Source organism: Myotis davidii, unplaced genomic scaffold (genome assembly GCF_000327345.1).
Source record: "Myotis davidii unplaced genomic scaffold, ASM32734v1 scaffold391, whole genome shotgun sequence".
NCBI classification, from domain to species: Eukaryota; Metazoa; Chordata; class Mammalia; order Chiroptera; family Vespertilionidae; genus Myotis; species Myotis davidii.
The window spans coordinates 3,486,372-3,504,847 of NW_006284336.1; the positions used below are offsets into that span (position 1 = coordinate 3,486,372).

Genomic DNA, 18,476 nt, shown 5'->3' on the forward strand with positions numbered 1-18,476 from the left:
GAGGCACGGCGAAGCCTAAAGAGCAAGCTGAGCCAACAAGTCAGATGTCGTGTCTGAGATTAAATGCATTTAAGCAATATTCTCTGCTGAGAAAAACGACGTGAGAGCTCGCCGAGTTTCACTTCTGCCGCTTCCCCCACGCGGCCCCCTGCGAAGGAGAGACAGTCCAAAGTTTGCGCCCCCCCGGTGGGCGGGGCTCCAGGGCGGCGGGGACTGCCATTGGTGGCTTTGAAGGCGCAGCGGGCGGGAACAGCTGTAAGAAGTGAGGCGGCTGGCGATGTGAAAGGTGAGAGAGCCCCTAAAAGCATGGAAGCGGGCCCCAGAGGGTGGAGGAGGCCCGACAACCCACATCCCAAGCCTCTGAGGCAACTTTTTGGGACTGCCACACGCCCCCAGGCGGGGGACTGGCGCTTGGTCTCGGCTGAAGGCAGAAGGGCTGGAACTACGGTTGAGGCTGGCGAGGGCTATGACGCTTGGTCGTGACCTCACATCCGCCCTGTGGGGGCGGGGCTTACGAAGGCATGCGTCAGAGCTGAGCCCCTCCGAATGGTCACGTGACGGCCTGCTCTGCTAGCCCACCCTTAGATTGCTGTTTTGCCCAGTGTTGTGTGTTTTGATTTTTCAGTTAACCTTGGCGTCCGTCCTCTTAGGTCCACGCAGCCTCCCGCGTTACTTCTTATGCTCCTTGTTGCAGTTCTTTGGCGGTGTAGTTTTATAAGAAGGTTACTTAAAAGGGCTCTTTTCTGTCATGCGTTCATTCAACAAATATATCTTGAGCACCTTCTATAAGCCAGGCGCTGAGCTGCATGCTAGGAAATAAGAAATTAGGTCATCACAGGGAATCAGAGTTTACGCAAGTTTTCCGATTTTGTTAATGAGATTAAGTGCGCTCTTTCTACCAAAATTCTTCAGAATGGCATTCTACACACTTTACCCAACATTTTTGTAATCTTCTGAGGCACTCTAAAATGCAGAATCTCAAGCCCTACTTGGTGACTTGAGTGTGTCTAGCATGCATAAGTGCTCCTTAATTTGTTACATGAATTAGAAAATGAATGGTTTCCATATTATTGCCTTCAAAAGATCAAAATACTCTAGCCAAGAAAGGAGAGAGAGCACTAATTTTTAAAAACTCTAAAAGACATTTAAATATACAGCTTAAGGAGAAAGTTATTAAATCCTCTTGTTAAAACACTTTGCAGATTGCCTGAGAAACAATAAAATAAACATTTGGGTGTTTGACATACAAATCAAAATCCCAGGCGAAAAATAGGATGTTTAAAAAAAGTAACTGTTAAGTTAAACTTCTGCTGTTTTTGTTTTATGACAGTGCCAAAGAAATGGATGAAATTGTTGCTGAGTTTATCAAGAGGACCATCTTGAAAATCCCAATGGCTGAGATGATGACAATCCTGAAAGCCTGGGATTTTTTGTCTGAAAGTCAACTGCAGACCATAAACTTCCGGAAGAGAAAGGAATCTCTTGTTCATGACTTAGTTATGCTTTGTGAGGTAACAATGTTCAAAATGATTAACCTTGAACTTCATGCTTTGTTGTTTTCTTTGTTCCCTTTGTCCAAAAGAGATTTAAGGCAGCTGCTAAGCTATGAAGTGATGAGGCTACATACTACTATAGTAGACAAGATACTAATTTTTAATTGGCTTTTCAGCTTATCAAAACTGCTTACAAATCATTAAGAAAAAAGTGCACCATGTGAGAAAAAAACAGACAATACAAGTAATGAGCAGTATTCTTTTTATACCTATGAGATTGTCCACGATGAAAAGATAATACTCAGATGTGCTGGTCAAGTTGTGTAGAAAGAGATACTCTTTCACATGTATGTATGTATGTATGTATGTATGTATTTATTTATTTATTTATTTTAAAAAGATTTCAAACTTTCAGAAAATTTGCTAGTACAAAGAATTCCCATGTTCCAGTATACCCTTCCCTTAGTCACTTTTAAATAAATATACTTTATGACCCAGCAGTTCCACTTCTGGAAATTAATGTGGGTAAAATCATAAAAAATAAAGAAATGTATATAAATATAATTGACAAACATATGTATGTAGTTATAAATATGTAAATATATATAAATAAAGACATTAACTAGCATTGTTTATAAAAACAAAAAATTGCAAACTATACATAGAAGATGATTATACTCCACATAAAATATTATTCAGCCATTAGAAAGAGTAAATTAGATGTTTGTGTGCACATTGAAAAAAGCTATATGCTATGCATATATATAAATGTATAATGTATAAAATAGTGGTTCTCAGCTGGGATGATTTTTTTCTTCTGGAGGGTACAATGTCTGGAGACATTTTTGGTTGTCAACACTGTAGGAGTGGGGTGCTACTGGATTCTAGTGGATAGAGGCCAGGGGCGCTTCTTAATGTCTTACAACAGCACTCCACAACATAGCATTATCTGACACAAAACGTCAGTAGTGCCCAATTAAGAAACCCTGTTGACTAGAAGAACAAAACAAAAATTAAAAGTGATGAATGAGAAGTAAATTGTGGGAGAACAGGTGTAAGTACCTGTACTAAACATGAATCAGAAGGTGTATTTGTTACTTAACGGGAGAGTAGATCAGAGACAGGTTAATAAAGTATTGAGAGGGTGCTCATAGTCTGTCCTAAGCAATTCTAAAATGTGCTGTGATTCTAGGGTAGAATCAAACCGATAGCCATGTTTACTGAATATTTTACCTTTTCTTTCAGGAGAAGCATGCGAATGTCAATGATGCTGCCCTTTTAGACATTATTTGTAAGTTCTGGTGATTTGTATTTATATTGAACCAATACAGTTTCATCAGAGAGGTAATATTGTAGCTAAGGGCTCAAGTTGACCTGGTGTGTAAAATCCCAGCTCTATCGCTTACCAGTCCTGTGTCCTTTGCCAAGTCACATTGCCTTTCTAGGCCCTAGACTTCTACTAGTAAATAGAAATAATAATAGCACCTGTTAATATAATAACATTATAATAATATAGCACAGGATTGTTGTGAGGGTTAAATGAGATCATGCTTGAAAGGTTCTTAGCACAATGACTGGCATATATAAGTACATATTAATAGAATTGAAAATATATTTCTGAAAATTTGTTCTTATAGTGCATCTTGTAAGGGATATAAAGATTAAAACTGACTGGACTTTGCACGTGGTGTGGTCTAGGGCAGCAGTCACCAACCTTTCAGACCTCACGGACCACCAGTGGTCCGCAGACCACCGCTTAGAGACCACTGGTTTAGGGGGACTGAGTGGGAGGAGCACACATGGCTCCGGGGTTTATAGGTGCAACTAGAAGGACAGTGGAGCCCCTTGCTAAGTAAGATAGGGAACACTAGAGGTGGACCGTTTATGTCACAAAGATCACAGATTAGCCTGGGACATGTTCTGTTTGAGGAAGTGTCTTCATGTATTTAAGTCCTTACCACTTAATCATGAACTTTTGCTTGATGTTTAATGGAATCATTACAACAAAAATTTTAATTTCTATTATTATTATAACAACCTTATTCAGAGATCAGTTAGGAGGCTATCTTAACTCTGAAATACAGAATCAAGAAGAAAATACCAGAAAGGAACAAAAGCGCTTCAGATGCTGTCTCTTGGGCAGGTATCACATTGTGCCAGATTACACCTGTTTAGACAAAACTTAGGGAATCAAGAATTGTCAGGCCATTGCTATAAATGGGGTGAGAGGGAGATCTGGGGACACCAGGCACCAAATATAAAACAAAAAAACCCACTAAACTGTAGGAAGGACAGATAGAGGGAGATCTGGGGACACTAGGCACCAAATATAAAACAAAACAAAAAAACCACTAAACTGTAGGAAAGACAGAAAGTACAAAAAGCACAGTAAGTTGGTGCCCTTGTGTCAACAGCCCCTTTTTATGGGATGCAGAGCACCTTGGTCCTAGGTGCAAAGACACAGGGATGCAGATGGAGGTCAGTACAGGGACAGAGTAAAGCCGGATGATAATGTAGTGGGATTGAACTTAATAACTTCCTAGGCCCATTTTTACTCCAAGACACTCTTAAGTTTATAACTCCTGAAAGGTGTCTTCTATATCATTCATTCATTCATTCATCAGATATAATACGGAGTGCCAGCCAGTGTTTAGAGACACTGAATACAACAGTGCACAAGACAAAGTCGTGTATTCCACAGGATTCTAGTTGGGGAGACAAGCAGTATACAAATGACCATCTAAATATATGATGTGCTATAGGATAATGGTAAGTGCTATGAAGTAAACTAAAGCAGGGTGGGATGGGGGGGTCAGACTGGTTAGGGTGATCAGGAGGCATTTTTTTAGAGACTAGATGAGGTGCAGGAATGAAGTATGCAACGAGCTAGAAGAATGCTCCAGACAAAGGAGCAGCCAGCTAGTACACACACCAGTTATGGGGAGCACACCATCCCTGGCATGCTCAATAAATGCTGCATTCTGTGTGGAAATAAAATAAATGATCTGACTTAGGATAAATGCTAAAGCTCTACTAGATTAATTCTTTATGACGTGTTTTATTTGGAGTAAAGTTCATCCATGTAAAATTTATCTTGGAATAAAAATGTATAACCGAATTTATAAATTTCTATTTTCTCCACCTTCATGTTATAAATAACATGAAGGTGGAGAAAATAGTAATTCATAAGCACAGTACTTAAAAGTTCTATGATATAATAGCAATAAGTTCTTCCTCCCTCTCTCAGATACTCAATTTCATCGGCACCAGAAAGTTTGGGATGTTTTTCAGATGACTAAAGAACCAGGTAACATTTTCCCTTTTAAAGTAAACATTTAGCGAGCCAAGGAGTTCAATGGGGAAAAGGGGGGACATATTTAATACTTTCAACAATGATGATTTTAAAAAATAAAGAACTTATCTAAAAAATAATAATAATAAAGTAAACATTTACATTTGATATTTTGGCTATTTAAAAATGAATAGCAGTATGTTCCTCTTAAATCACTTTTTTTCAAAATGAGGTGATTATTACTCATTTTTGGGAAAATGAAAAATATATTTGGCAATGCTTTGTCAGAGTACCAGCAGCATCTCTGTGATTTGAATATCATTGCTCTTTGAGGTTATACAAATGCTTGCCTCAGGGTCTTTGAAATGTATTTATTGAAGACATTATAGCTCCCTTAATTTTTCTTGATTTTTCTTTTCACTTTGACAGGTGAAGATATTGACCTTTTTGATATGAAACAATTCAAAAGTTCATTTAAGAAAATTCTTCAGAGAGCATTAAAAAATGTAAGATTAAAATCTTTCTGAACTTCAGTGAAATTCAATTCCATGCATCTGTGCTACTACCTTTTTTTATTTGTAAGAATTTCAAATCATAATATTTCATACTATTCTAGTTCATAACAAAAAAGGACTTTTAATTATGCAAACTTTCTGCTCACCTCTCTTTTAAAAAAATATTTTTTAATTGATTTTAGAGAGAGGAAGAAAGAGGGAGAGCGATATAGAAATATCAATGATGAGAGAGAATCTTTGATCGGCTGCCTCCTACATGCCTCACACTGGGGATCAGCGCACAACCCGGACATGTGCTCTGACCGGGAATTGAACCGTGACCACCTGGTTCATAGATTGATGCTCAACTGCTGAGCCACATGGGCTGGGCTCCCCTCCTGAGGATCTTATTTAACTGCAACAGATTTTACTTAAATAGCCATGGGTGCCTGGTGGCTCCTGTAATGGTCAGTGCAGCTCAAAACCACCCACAGAACCTTTCTGCCATTCCATTTCCACAAGCACCACCTTATTGTCGTAAGTTTGGGCAAACTCTCCTTCATTCTCTTTCCACGTTATTCTGTCTTAGTCCTCCTTACATATAAAAGCAGCCAAAAAATCACATTTGCCATGCTATGGCTGTCGTCCTTAGAGTAGTAGTGTTCCCTCTTTTTTCATACACAATTCTTTGATCTTTCCATCACTTTACCTCATCCTTTGTAACTTGTCATTCTTTCTACGCATCCACTTGTCAGTGAGCATATTTTCTCCTTTCTTAAAATGACCCTTCTTCGTGTGCTTTGAACCCATCTCCTACATCCTCATAGGGCCTACATCTTGGTTTTTCTCTCTTCTTTCACATTCTCAACCCCTTCATCTACTGATGCCTACTCTAATGCTTATAAACATGCCCAAGTCCTAGTAAAAGTAAATCCATTCTCCATGCTCATCCTTAAGCATAAAACTCTTGGAAGGAAATATTTCTTGTTCCTCATGTAGGAGTCCCTTCATCACCACCCCTTCATTTTTCTGAGGATCTTGCTATAAGAGTATGAGATGGAACACCTGGAGGCCAGCTACTCAGAATTATACTGATTCTGTGGACATCTTTTTTTTTTTTAGCCCATTGATTTTTTTTAACCTTTTTTGGATTGAGTATAGACCCTTATGAAAATCTTGATATGTGATACAGCATGTCTCTCCAGAAAACATACACTTAGATTTATATACCTGACTGTGAATCCAGTTCAGGAAGGTCACGGGCTTCTTAGAGCCCTCGTTTAAAAGATTCTCATTCTGCCAGCACCGGTTTGGCTCAGTGTATGGAGCGTCAGCCTGCGGACTAAAAGGTCCCAGGTTCGATTCTGGTCAAGGGCATGTACCTTGGTTGCAGGCACATCCCCAGTAGGAAGTGTGCAGGAGGCAGCTGATCGATGTTTCTCTCTCATCGACGTTTCTAACTCACTATCCCTCTCCCTTCCTCTCTGTAAAAAATCAATAAAAAAAATATATAAAAAGATTCTCATTCTGTGCTAGAGAGACTACTTGACTATGTTGAGTGCTACCAGTTTTCTCTCTCTAGTTAAAGTGTTCCCTCCATATATTTTATTTAGTCTTGATTTTACAGGTGTTTTTACTTTGGTAATGTGACACCAAGAGGCTATTGAGAATAAGACCCTATCTTCCACTCAAGGCAGTAGCGGTCCACTTGTTGGGGCCAATCACTGTGCTGCTCACTCAGGGAGGGTCAGACAGCTATGCACCCTCCACGCCCAGGACTGGGGAGGGTTCCTTGTCTCATGCACCAAGGGGATTTGGAAAAGCAGACAAATAAAAAGTGGGCAAAGTCAAAGCAACTGCCTTCTTAATGCCAGCAGTCACATTACAACCAAATTACTGGAGTAAGGTATAAGAGGGTGGGAATGAAGGGACATGGGCCAGCCAAGTACACCTGTCTCAAGTACTGCCTTTGCAGGGTCTGAGCTCTGAGGGAAAGCTGAGTCAAGGGGGAGCTAATAACTAAGAGTAGGCTACTGAATTCCAGACGAACTGATAGTCATATTTAAAAGTTTAGGAAGGTCTACATTTTATCCATGAAATGGAAACCAAATAGAATTTCCTATTCTCATCATATAACTTTCCTTTAATTTGTAGCATCTCAGCTAAATGCATAAAAGCATTCGGATTAATATATTTTAAGCCTGTATATATTAGTATATATTTGAGTGTTGCTATTAAATTTAATAGTGCACCCTAGTTCTATGATCCATGCAAAAAAGGCTCCATTTTATAACAAACATCATTTGTAAGGCTGCCTTCATAAACTCTTACAGGTAGAGGAATTTTTTTCAGGACAAGCCCAAGAAATTATTGAAAAATTCTGGTATCACACCATGATTGTAGGTTTTTAATTTTTTTTTCTTCCAGAAGACTTTGCAAAGCAATATATATGTCTGCAAAACAACCACAAAATATTTTCTCAAAGATTCCCAAAACACTGTAATGAAAAGTAGGAGAAAAGACTGTGTGGAAGATTACAGTGACATCCCCACCCCTAGAAAGCACATATTGGTGCTACAAGATTTTAATTAGGAAACTTAAATTTTCTTTTTTAATAAGGTATCAGTCACCTTCAAGGACGCTGAAGAGAATGCAGTATGGATTCGAATTGCCTGGGGAACACAGTGTAAAAAGCCAAACCAGTACAAACCTACTTACGTGGTGTACTATTCCCAGACTCCATATGCCTTCATTTCTTCTTCCAGGCTGAGGAGCAGCATTCCCCTTCTGGGTCAGGTATGGAACCAGTTACTACAGCTATAAAGTTGTATTATCTTATCTCAAAGGTCTATGTAGGTTTAAGCACTATGTAAAATGCCACATGTAATTCTTGATTTCCTAAAATAAGGAAGAGTGGTTCTTCTGCAATGGGAAGGTGGTATAAGCATTGGTTCGGAGCTCTTCATTATTGTCTTTTAATCTAGAAGTAATGCGTATTTAATGTAAAACTTCAACCAACACAGAGGTCTTTAAAGATCAACCCTTAGTCTTTTAAAACTTCATATCCTTTTTCCCAATCCTATTTACCCAAAATAATTACTGTTAACAGTTTTGTTATTTCCTTTCAGATGTTTTATTACAAAAACCAGAATAGCATATCACCTGTCATTTGCTTTTTTAACATTTCCATGTGTTTCCATCTGATACACCTCACAACTTTTTTGTGACTGCATAATTTGCCTATTAATAACATTATTTTCATTTGTAATCATTTTCCTTACATTCTGTGCACAAGAAGGAGCGTCTACTCACAGCCTGCTTCTTGTTATAGCTCTGGCTTCCTAGCATCTTCCCCCCGAATAAGCCATCCCTACGTAGACCTGGCAACTGCTGCTGCTTCCACTCTCTATTCACAACTACAGTGGCACCTCAGTTGGTGCCAGTGCTACCACTTAAGCTGGTTGTAGGTGAGCAGCTCCACCATCCAGGCTCCATCATCTCTAGTAGAGCAAGCACTCCACAGTATGGATCTACGAGCCTTAGGATCCTGGCGGGCAGACTTGCTTGTCATTTAAATTCCTTGTCTGTTTACTGAAATGGCAGAGGGATTTCTGCTACATGCTTCTACTTCCCTTTAACACAACTCTGCTTCTTTATGTTTGGGATCTTTTCCTCCTTAATATATACTAGAAGTGGTGGTTCATCCACTTACAGCCAGATAAGTCGCCCCTGCCATAGCTAGTTTAAACATTGCCCCACAAGCTAATGTTTATTTCCACTGTGAATCTTAAGGCAAACTTATCTCTATCCTCTAGTTCCAGGTAAGTATTTTATTAATTCTGTTTCTGCCTTCTAACTTGCTTCTCCAGATAATGGGAAGCTTTTATAAATTGCATTTAATATGTACTTTTTTCTTCAGTATTTGTCCTAAAGTATACATATTTGCATTTTAGTGTGGCAATATCATTGTAATATTAGATGACTGGTATTCCAAAATGGTAACATTTAAGTATTCATTGTTTATTCCTAAGTCTGAACTTAATGTATTATAAATCCTAACTTTAAATAGGAACAGTTCTAAAAATGGTATAAAAGATTTTGCATTTATGATCATTTTAATGCCATTAGCCTTTTTTTGTCTTTTAAAAAAACTGAGTAACAGGACATGAGATTACATTTTTCTAGGTTTCTCTTTTCACTCCCAAGTAGAAAGTATTCACTTACTGCCACTCTTAATTTTACTTTGACAAATACTGTAAATACAGGAATAGACACAGTAATCCTAATATTCTTTCTAACTTTCACTTTAAGGCACTGACAGTTGCTAGCAAACACCATCGGATTGTGAAAATGGACTTCAGAAGCCGATATCTGGACTCTCTGAAGGCTATTGTTTTTAAACAGTATAATCAGGTGAGCCCATCAGTGACTGTTTAAAGTTAAGTCTCCATTTTCTCTTTACAAGCCACTGAGCAGGTGGGAAGTTCACCTAGAAAAAAAGGAGATCCCTTCAGATACTACTGAAGCAGAGAAAACTTTGTTAGTTAACATTACAGGAAACAAAATAATGAAATGCCTAACTATCATCTTTTTATGATCATATTTTGTGTTTTATACTGCTCATTAGTTATTATTGGAGTCTGTTAGATCCCAGTTTCCAGATCAGCTATTCTAATTAGAGTTTATTTTCTCTTTAGAATAACTTGCTGCCTTTTTAAGCTAATTACAAAAAAATTAATTCTACTACTCTCTTCTATTGCAAGAGAAAAGTAGAATTAATTTTTTGTCCCATCAGTCCAGTAGGTGATACAGGGGTTAGAAGTTGAGGAAAAAGCATTGGTTTATTAAGTCCAACTATTTATTTATTTGTTAAAATTATTTAAATGCATTAAATGTATCATTTACTTTTAATTATAAGAATAGATCTGGCCTTACAGGTTCAGGGTTATTTGCTCCTGTGCATGGTATCTGTGTGCTCATATGTTCAGATGCCTGTAGATGAGTCATTAATACCCTATGTATATCTTTGAGTTCTTAGATATATTATACAGGGCGGGACAAAAGTAGGTTTACAGTTGTTAACATGGAAAATAATACAATGATTAATAAATAATACAAGACTAAACTCTTGTGTTTTAATACGATTATAAACCTACTTTTGCCCTACCCTATATTTATATACTTCATCTGTTCTACATAGAAAGAAGTAATGGCTCTCTGTAAGCCCTCTAAGGAAAACATATCTAACATTAAGAAGTTACATAATGATTTTTCTCCCATAGCAGCCCCCTCCCCTCTTACCAACCACATTCCCCTCAAATTGCTATCAACTGTTTTGCTCCTAGGAAAATACACATTGTCAAACACTTAATTATAAAAACAGTGGCTTTAGTGGGGGAAGGTCAGAGAAGGGATTTGAGAAATTCAGACTTTTAGTAGGAAAACTATTTTTACAAAAGGAATCTCAGTGAGTTTTTTGGAGTTATAAAGACATAGCATAAAGCTAAAACTTCACATTGCAAATTCTGCCCTGATTTCTCTAGCTTTTGTACTCACCACCTATTTCTTCCACGTCCATTTTTATGATAAAGTATAGACAGAGCTCCTCAGGCAAAACAGCCACGTTGCTTACCCTAGATGTCTCTGCCAATATCCTGCTCTAGGAGAAATGCTCCACTCAGCCTGGATATGGGCTCAAATCTCTTCGTGTTTGAAAAAATAAATATAAAATTTGAGCCCTGGCTGGTGTGGCTCAGTGGTAGAGTATTGACCCAAGCAACGAAGGGTCTTAGTTTCAATTCCCAATCAGGGGCACATACCTGAGTTTCAGGTTCGTTCCTTGCCCCAGTCAGGGCGTGTACAGGAGGCAACCAATCGATGTGTCTCTCTCACGTTAGTGTTTTTCTCTCTCTCCCTTTCCGTTCCTTCTACTCTCTTTAAAAATCACTGGGGGGGTGGGGGGGGGTGCAATCCTTGGGTGAGGATTAACAAAAAAAAAATAGGTAAAACCTGACATACTTTTATGTACTAAAACAAATAATAGCTGTACTTCAAGGTGTTAAAATCAGGAAAACATTCACTTTTTCTTTTTTTTCTCTAGACTTTTGAAACTCACAACGCTACTACACCTCTACAAGAAAGAAACCTTGGGCTAGATATAAACTGTATGTGTGTTTTAAAACAAAAACTGAAATTTGAAAGTACACTTTTAAAAATGAAAATTTTTCTATCTCTTAGCAATTTGTTGGCAATAAAATGAAATGGTACAGCCATTCTGAAACATTTTTATGGCTTTCCAATGGCATAGGAATGGCTATTGATTTCATGTTAAGTAAAGGAAGCAGGAAAGAAAATTTGTGTATTTTATAATCCCAGTTTAAAAAATACACTTTTTATTCTCTGAAAAAGGGCTATACAGGAATATATAAAATGTTGTTAACAGTACTTATTTCTGTGTGGTAGAATTATGAGTGGTTTTTATTTTCTTTTTTATCAGTGCTTTCCAATTTTTCTACAATAAGAAAATATTACAATCAAGAGTAGAACCTGTAAACATTATCTTTAAATTATACAAGCAAGTTGAAAGGTTAGGAATTAAAAGGGGGATAATTTAAGGATGAAATGTACTCCTAACAGCTCTTTTATTTGAAATCTTCCATCTATAGTGGATTCAAGGATCATTCATGAAAACATAATAGAAAAAGACAGAGTACAAAGAGTGACTCAAGAAATTTTCGGAGACTATCCTCAACCAAGACTAGAATTTGCACAGTATAAGGTAGGACATTGCTATAAACTATCTACAGTTATCAATATTTTTTAAGAGAATAAAACATCTAAGTGAACTGGTTCTAAGAAACTTTCTTATTCATTTGTCACTTTAATTTTATATAATCAATTTATGAGTTAAAATAGACTTCTAAAATATTTAGTAAGTTTCTCTATTAATAAAGAAGACCTTTGGAAATTTTAAATTTGCCTTTTCATTTCATCTTTCATATTAATTCAATTAATTGTAACTGGCTGTGATCTATTATTTTTGAGGTGAAAAAATTGTAGGCTATACCTTTCTAATTCATCCATACCTAGAACAATACTTACAATGCAGTGGGTGCTCATAAAGACTTGTTGAATAAAAGAGTGAATAAATAAGTCATTATATAGTCCAGTTGGTATCACATGGAGAAAAAACCAGTAGCCTAGTTAGTTTTTAAACCTAGCTCATCCCGGAAGTGTACCACTGCCTACCAAGAAGACCAGTGTCAGGGACAAGCCCATTGCCACCATTACAAGAATTCAAGGTTTGGTCATGATCACTAATCTCATACTCATGCTCATATAATACTCCCCTCCCCTTAAACACCTCATTAAAATTCTTTCTGCTTAGTACCCCTACAGGCCACACTTCAAATCTGCCATAGATCTGCTCATTTAGGCCTAATGCTTATTTGGTTTTATGTGTTTTCAGTACGAATAGCTCATTAACACCTTTCAAGTTTGGTTCCCTGAATGGCAGGTTTTAATCCAGTTCCTTTAGAAAGCTCATACTGTGGGACACTGGTTCTCAAAGTGTGGTCTCTGGACCAGCGGTACCAGCATCACTTGGGAATAGATAAGAAATGTGGATTCTCAGCCCCACTTTAGTCCTAATGGATCAGAATTCTGCAGGTGGGACCCAGCCATCTGGTTTTACAAGCCCTCTCTAGCTAATTTTGCACACTAAAGTTAGAGATCCACTGAAGGAGTAGACAGAAGATTTAATCTACAAAATTTCCCTTTACATATATCTTAGAATGGCTCTATTCTATAAGTCAAGGTGCACATTGATGCATACCTGCTACTAATTTTTCCTCACTTCCTATTTTGAAAAATGTCAAACCTTCAGAAAACTTGCAAGAATATTACAGTGAATATCCATGTCCCCTTTGCTTCAATTCACCAGTTGTTAACATTTTGCCACAGTTGCTTTCTTTTTCTTTCTTGATGCTGAACCATTTGTGTTAGTTGCAGGCATTACTCAGTCTTCAGCTATTTCAGCATACTGCCTCTAAATGCGAAGGATTGCTTTAAGTTTTAAAAGAAATTGAAATTAGAATCTAAGAGCCAAGTACCTATTAAATTAGCAATACTTGGATATTTGATAATTTTTTTATGTGTGGTAATGTAAGGGGATGAAAAGAGTCCTTTTTAGGTGTTTTTAGATACATACTATTAATTTTTTTATGTGTGGTAATGTAAGAGTCCTTTTTAGGTGTTTTTAGATACATACTGAAATATTTACAGATAGAATACTATGATGTCCTGGATTTGTTTCAGAATAATCCAGTGTGGGTGGGCTGTAGGGAATGGGAAGAAAGGTAATAAATGAAAAAATACTGATCATTAGTTGATCATTGTTTCAGCTCAGTGATATGCACATGGGACTCATTATACTGTGCGCCTTACTTGTGTATGTTTTTTTTTAAATCTTCCATAATGAGAAGTAAAAAAGAAATCATGATAGTGATTCAAAAGACATGACATTTTTATATTGAAATAACAGGTTACAAAAGATAGTGCTAATTTTCCATTAAGAATGCAAAATAGGCCCTAGCTGGTGTGGCTCAGTGGATAGAGCATCGGCCTACAGACTGAAGGGTCCCAGGTTGTACAGATACAATTCTGGCCAAGGGCACATGCCCAGGTTGCGGACTCGATCTCCAATAGGGGGTGTGCAAGAGGCAGCCAGTCAATGATTCTCTCTCATCATTGATGTTTCTATCTCTCTCTCCCTCTCTCTTCCTCTCTGACATCAATAAAAATATATTTTTTAAAAAAATGCAAAATAGGACACCTGCGGGCGAAACTGCCATCCAGGGTCTCCTGTGTGTCCGGCACGGTGCACACTTGGCATTTTGTGTGTTCTGTCGTTTGATATGCTGGTTGCCCTCTACATTTTCAGTTAGCAAATTAATGCTTCTCTCATCCATTAAGCCCTGTATTTCTTGGTGATAATAATTAGTGAAATGAGTAATCCAATTTTGTTACATGTTGCCATTCCAACTGATATATTTAATAGTCATTTATAAATATATTCGTTGACAGCTTGAAACAAAATTCAAAAGTGACTTAAATAGAGGCATCTTGGCTGAAAGAAAAGAACCTCTCCGGTGCCTGGTAAAGTTCTCTAGCCCGAATCTTCTGGAAGCATTGAAATCCTTAGCACCAGCAGGTAAGTCGTCAGTTTATTTTGCAAGCTAGAACAATTAACAGCATACCTACATTCAAACCTCCCTTTGCTGACTAATTACCTCGGAGCTTTCTCGTGACCAGTCTGGTATCCCATCTTACCCCGTATTGCATATTCTGCTTCTGCATGTAATGAGGATCCATGATCTTGCCCATTTTTAAACTGACTCAAATCTTTGTCCTGTGATTATTTTAATTGTCTCTTTTTCTTTCTTTGATTTCAGGTATTGCAGATGCACCACTTTCTCCGTTGCTCACTTGCATACCCCAAAAAAGAATGAATTATTTTAAAATTAAAGATAAATAAGACATATATGGTTTGTAAGCATCACATCTCCCTGACTATATTGCATACATATTTCACTTCATGGCTAGCTATTTTAAATATGAACCCTTAATATTGACAATTTTAAAATGTTCAATATAATTGTTGGGAATGATTATTTCCTCTTCCACTGTGTGCTCCCTCTTCCTCATATCCTGCAAAGCATAGCAGTTGTGGGTCTTTAAGTGACAGGATGTCCTTTTTCTCACACCTGTCTCTCCTCTATCCTAGAGAGGCCTGGTTCCAATTGCTAGTTTTTAGGAATTTTCTCTTAAGCTTTGGATCACATAAAGAAATACCAAGAAACTATACCCAATTCAAAAACTTTCTAGGAGAATCATAAACTTCGTACATTTAGAGGGTAGACTTGGGTCCATTAAGTTATTGCAGGAGGTAGTGTATCAGATGATTTAGTTATATAAAATAATGGTTTCATTGTAAATATACTTTTCATAATCTATTTTATCATACATATGACATTCAAACTGACCAATTTTATACTGATTTGTGAATAAAGATATGCAAAAACTGATACAAAAGTTACTTTTGATGAAAATCAAAAAGAGGCTTACTGTACAGATACATAAATACAATCAGAAAAAGGAGTTAAAATATGCTTTATAATACAATGGTATTTTCTACAGACTGTAGGGGGTTTTATGTGAAAAATATGTTTTTAGATTTAATTAGCAATAGCAAAGACACTTTGGTTATCTTAGAATGAGGCACTGAGTCTGCAAGGGCTTAACGCTAATTTTCTTATGGATCACCGTTGTGATTTAAAGCATCTGTGCACAGCCCTAACCGGTTTGGCTCAGACACGGGGCAGGCACTTCTGCTCAGTGCCTGAATGGCTGTGTTAGATCTACACAGAGGTGCTGCATGTTCCTGGGTTGGCTTCTCACAGCTCACAGCTCACAGCTCTCCTTGGTGCTTGCCAAGGGTGTGCAACTGGAACCTGAAAGAAGATGCTAATCATATTATCCAGTCTATAGTGGAATCACTTGAGGCTGCACACGGAGGCCCTCCCCGACAGAGGTAACTGCTTAAGGACATGAGAATACAAGGAATTCTTACCTATTATGTCTTGATGGTCCAGACTACACATACTGTATTCAAATGTAGTCTTGAATACAGATGGAGCAGTAAATATACATTCAAGGACCTCTATAGCCAAGGTATTTACTGCCTAATGTAAAATTAGGGAAAAGAAATTAATTCAGAATAATGCAATGTGATTTTTGTATTTTTTCTAATTAGGAATCTATTTAATTTTACATTAGGTAGAATCTCTAAAAATGAATACTAGCTAACACTAATTAAGCCCTTAAATATATGGCAGACACTGCTAAGTATTTTATATCCATTTTTTTATTTTCATAACAATCCTTCAAGGCAGGCAGCATTACTAATCTTACTCTACTTAAGTGAATAACAAAGCTTAGCCAGCTAGTAAGTGGCTGAGCCCACATTAACTACAAGCAGTCAGACCTCAGAGCCTGCACTCTAGACTCCACGCTGAAAAGAACAATAGCCCATGGATCCTGGCCCACACATAGATAGGAGTTTTTTTGACCCACGGTACTTATTAAATCATAATTCCTTTGGTGGGCAGAATAATACCCCAGTTCAAAGATGCCCACATCCTAATCCCTGGAATCTGTATGTTACCTTAAAAGTAAAGGGAGCCCTAACCGGTTTGGCTCAGTGGATAGAGCATCGGCCTGAGGACTGAAAGGTCCCAGGTTCGATTCCGGCCAAGGGCATATACCTTGGTTGCGGGCACATCCCCGGTGGGAGATGTGCAGGAGGCAGCTGATCGATGTTCCTCTCTCATTGATGTTTCTAACTATCCCTCTCCCTTCAGCTCTGTGAAAAATCAATAAAATATATTTAAAAACAAAAAAGCACAGGGATTTTTCAATTGAGAGTTCCTGAATGCACCCAATGTAATTATTAGGGTACTCAAAAATGGAAGAGGAGAGAGCAAAAGGAGATATGACTACTGAAGAAATGAGAGTGATATAACGACTCAGCTCACCATTACTGACTAGGAGAAGCTGGAAGAGGCAAGCTACTTCCACGGAGCCTCCAGAAGAAATGCAGCCCTGCCAACTCCTTGATCCTGGTCTGGTAGCTAGGATCATTCTAGACTTCTAATCTCTAGAACTGTCAAATAATGAAGAAAGAGTGAAGATGGGGAATATATAAGGTGGAGTCATTTTAACAAGCTGCTAAAATTAACATGAAGTTTGAGGCATAAAAGATTCCATTCTTGTTCTAACCTGGTAACATAAACTTTTTTTTAACTTTTCAGTCCTGTGTCAATGCTTGGATTTACAAATGGACTTCTAGATAACCCTCTGTTTATCCCCTGGAGGTCTCAGGTACCCAGACTACCTGATTACCCTCTGAAGGACTCACATATACATCCACCTGACATCCATTATCCAGACCAGAGGATGTGACCAAACCTCCTGGCATCCATCACCCTGACTGCCCTGACATATGACTGATAATCATCCTGGATCAGTTGTAAGGCTAAGAATGCAGGACTGATAATTCTCAAGAATGTACTTTTTATTGTAAGAACTTAACTTTTCTTTCTGCTTTGGAACACTTTTTTGCCTTCCTGTGTTCCTAGCTTGCAAACTCCAAGACCCTTGAATAAGTCCTTATCATTTATTTCTAGCCAAAGCCTCCAGGCTCTTTTGAGTTCCTTCAACAATAACAAATCTGTGTTTTAAGCCACAGATTTTGAGGAAATTAGTTATTGTAGCAATAGAAAACTAATACATATGCTAATATATGTTGAATGATTTCACATAAAAATATTGAAAAACAAATCTAGTGATATCAAAGATGCAGCTGCTCCCCTTTAAACAAAAAATTTATTTCTCATTTCACTGCAGTCCTTACCCCTCCCTTTTGTCTATACCTGACCTACTATTCTCATCTACATGACCTACCTAGTCCCTCTAGGTACTTAGGTTTTAGAACCCTGCCCTGAGCTATACTGTCTCCCATATAGTAATCAAATCTTATCCTTTAAAATATAAGTAAGTAAATACAGCCTCCCTGAAATGATTATCAATTATAACAATCCTTTCGTTTGTATAATGTGACCTAGGATTAAGTAGTTACTTCTCTGCAAAACGGAGGAAAACTTATAGTACTTGCCCGCTATGGCTGTTTTGAGGACATAACAAGACACTAAATGACAAATGCATTCTCCAGTGTCTGGCACATGGTAAACTAAATAAAACACAGCTGTAATTAACATACTGTCGCCTGTGCTGCTGGTGAACATTGGAGTTGTTTCTAATCTTTGAGAAGTAAAACTTGTGAACGCATCACTTTTTCTTCTCCAATTATTGCCTGATGTCAAGTTTCTTGGAAGCACAACCAACACCTTCTACCTGTTCATAGGAATCCCAGTGAAGTTTTGCAACCCTCCCGCCTCACCTGGCAGCAGCTCCCTGCTGACGTACACTTCAGTGCCTGAAGGGGGCGCCGCGTCCAGCCCAACCTGACCGGATGCTAATGAGCCTGGAGGCCCCGCCCTCTGCCGGAAGTGCAGTGTTAAGAGGCGGGGCCTGCGAGCTGGGCCCGACTGCTGTGCGGGAGCCATGGCGGCCTCTGAG

At 38.0% G+C, this 18,476-nt stretch overlaps 1 protein-coding gene across 1 annotated transcript; it reads left to right on the forward strand.

Annotated features, from left to right (window-relative positions):
* Positions 1–33: 33 nt before the first annotated feature.
* CENPN (centromere protein N) lies at positions 34–14,820 on the forward strand. The gene is made up of 11 exons (XM_006754451.2): positions 34–286; positions 1,331–1,511; positions 2,739–2,784; positions 4,741–4,800; positions 5,215–5,291; positions 7,899–8,075; positions 9,591–9,692; positions 11,380–11,443; positions 11,945–12,057; positions 14,364–14,490; positions 14,732–14,820. The coding sequence occupies exons 2-11, from the start codon at positions 1,341–1,343 to the stop codon at positions 14,812–14,814; spliced, it is 1,020 nt and encodes a 339-aa protein (XP_006754514.1). The 5' UTR covers positions 34–286; positions 1,331–1,340; the 3' UTR covers positions 14,815–14,820.
* The last annotated feature ends 3,656 nt before the right edge of the window (positions 14,821–18,476 follow it).

Excerpts from the sequence above, each read along its gene's own strand:
- CENPN (XM_006754451.2), top strand. The coding sequence starts at position 1,341 with ATGGATGAAATTGTTGCTGAGTTTATCAAGAGGACCATCTTGAAAATC. Across the intron at positions 9,693-11,379 it reads TTTTTAAACAGTATAATCAG|ACTTTTGAAACTCACAACGC; the intron begins GTGAGCCCATCA and ends TTTTTTCTCTAG. Across the intron at positions 12,058-14,363 it reads TAGAATTTGCACAGTATAAG|CTTGAAACAAAATTCAAAAG; the intron begins GTAGGACATTGC and ends ATTCGTTGACAG.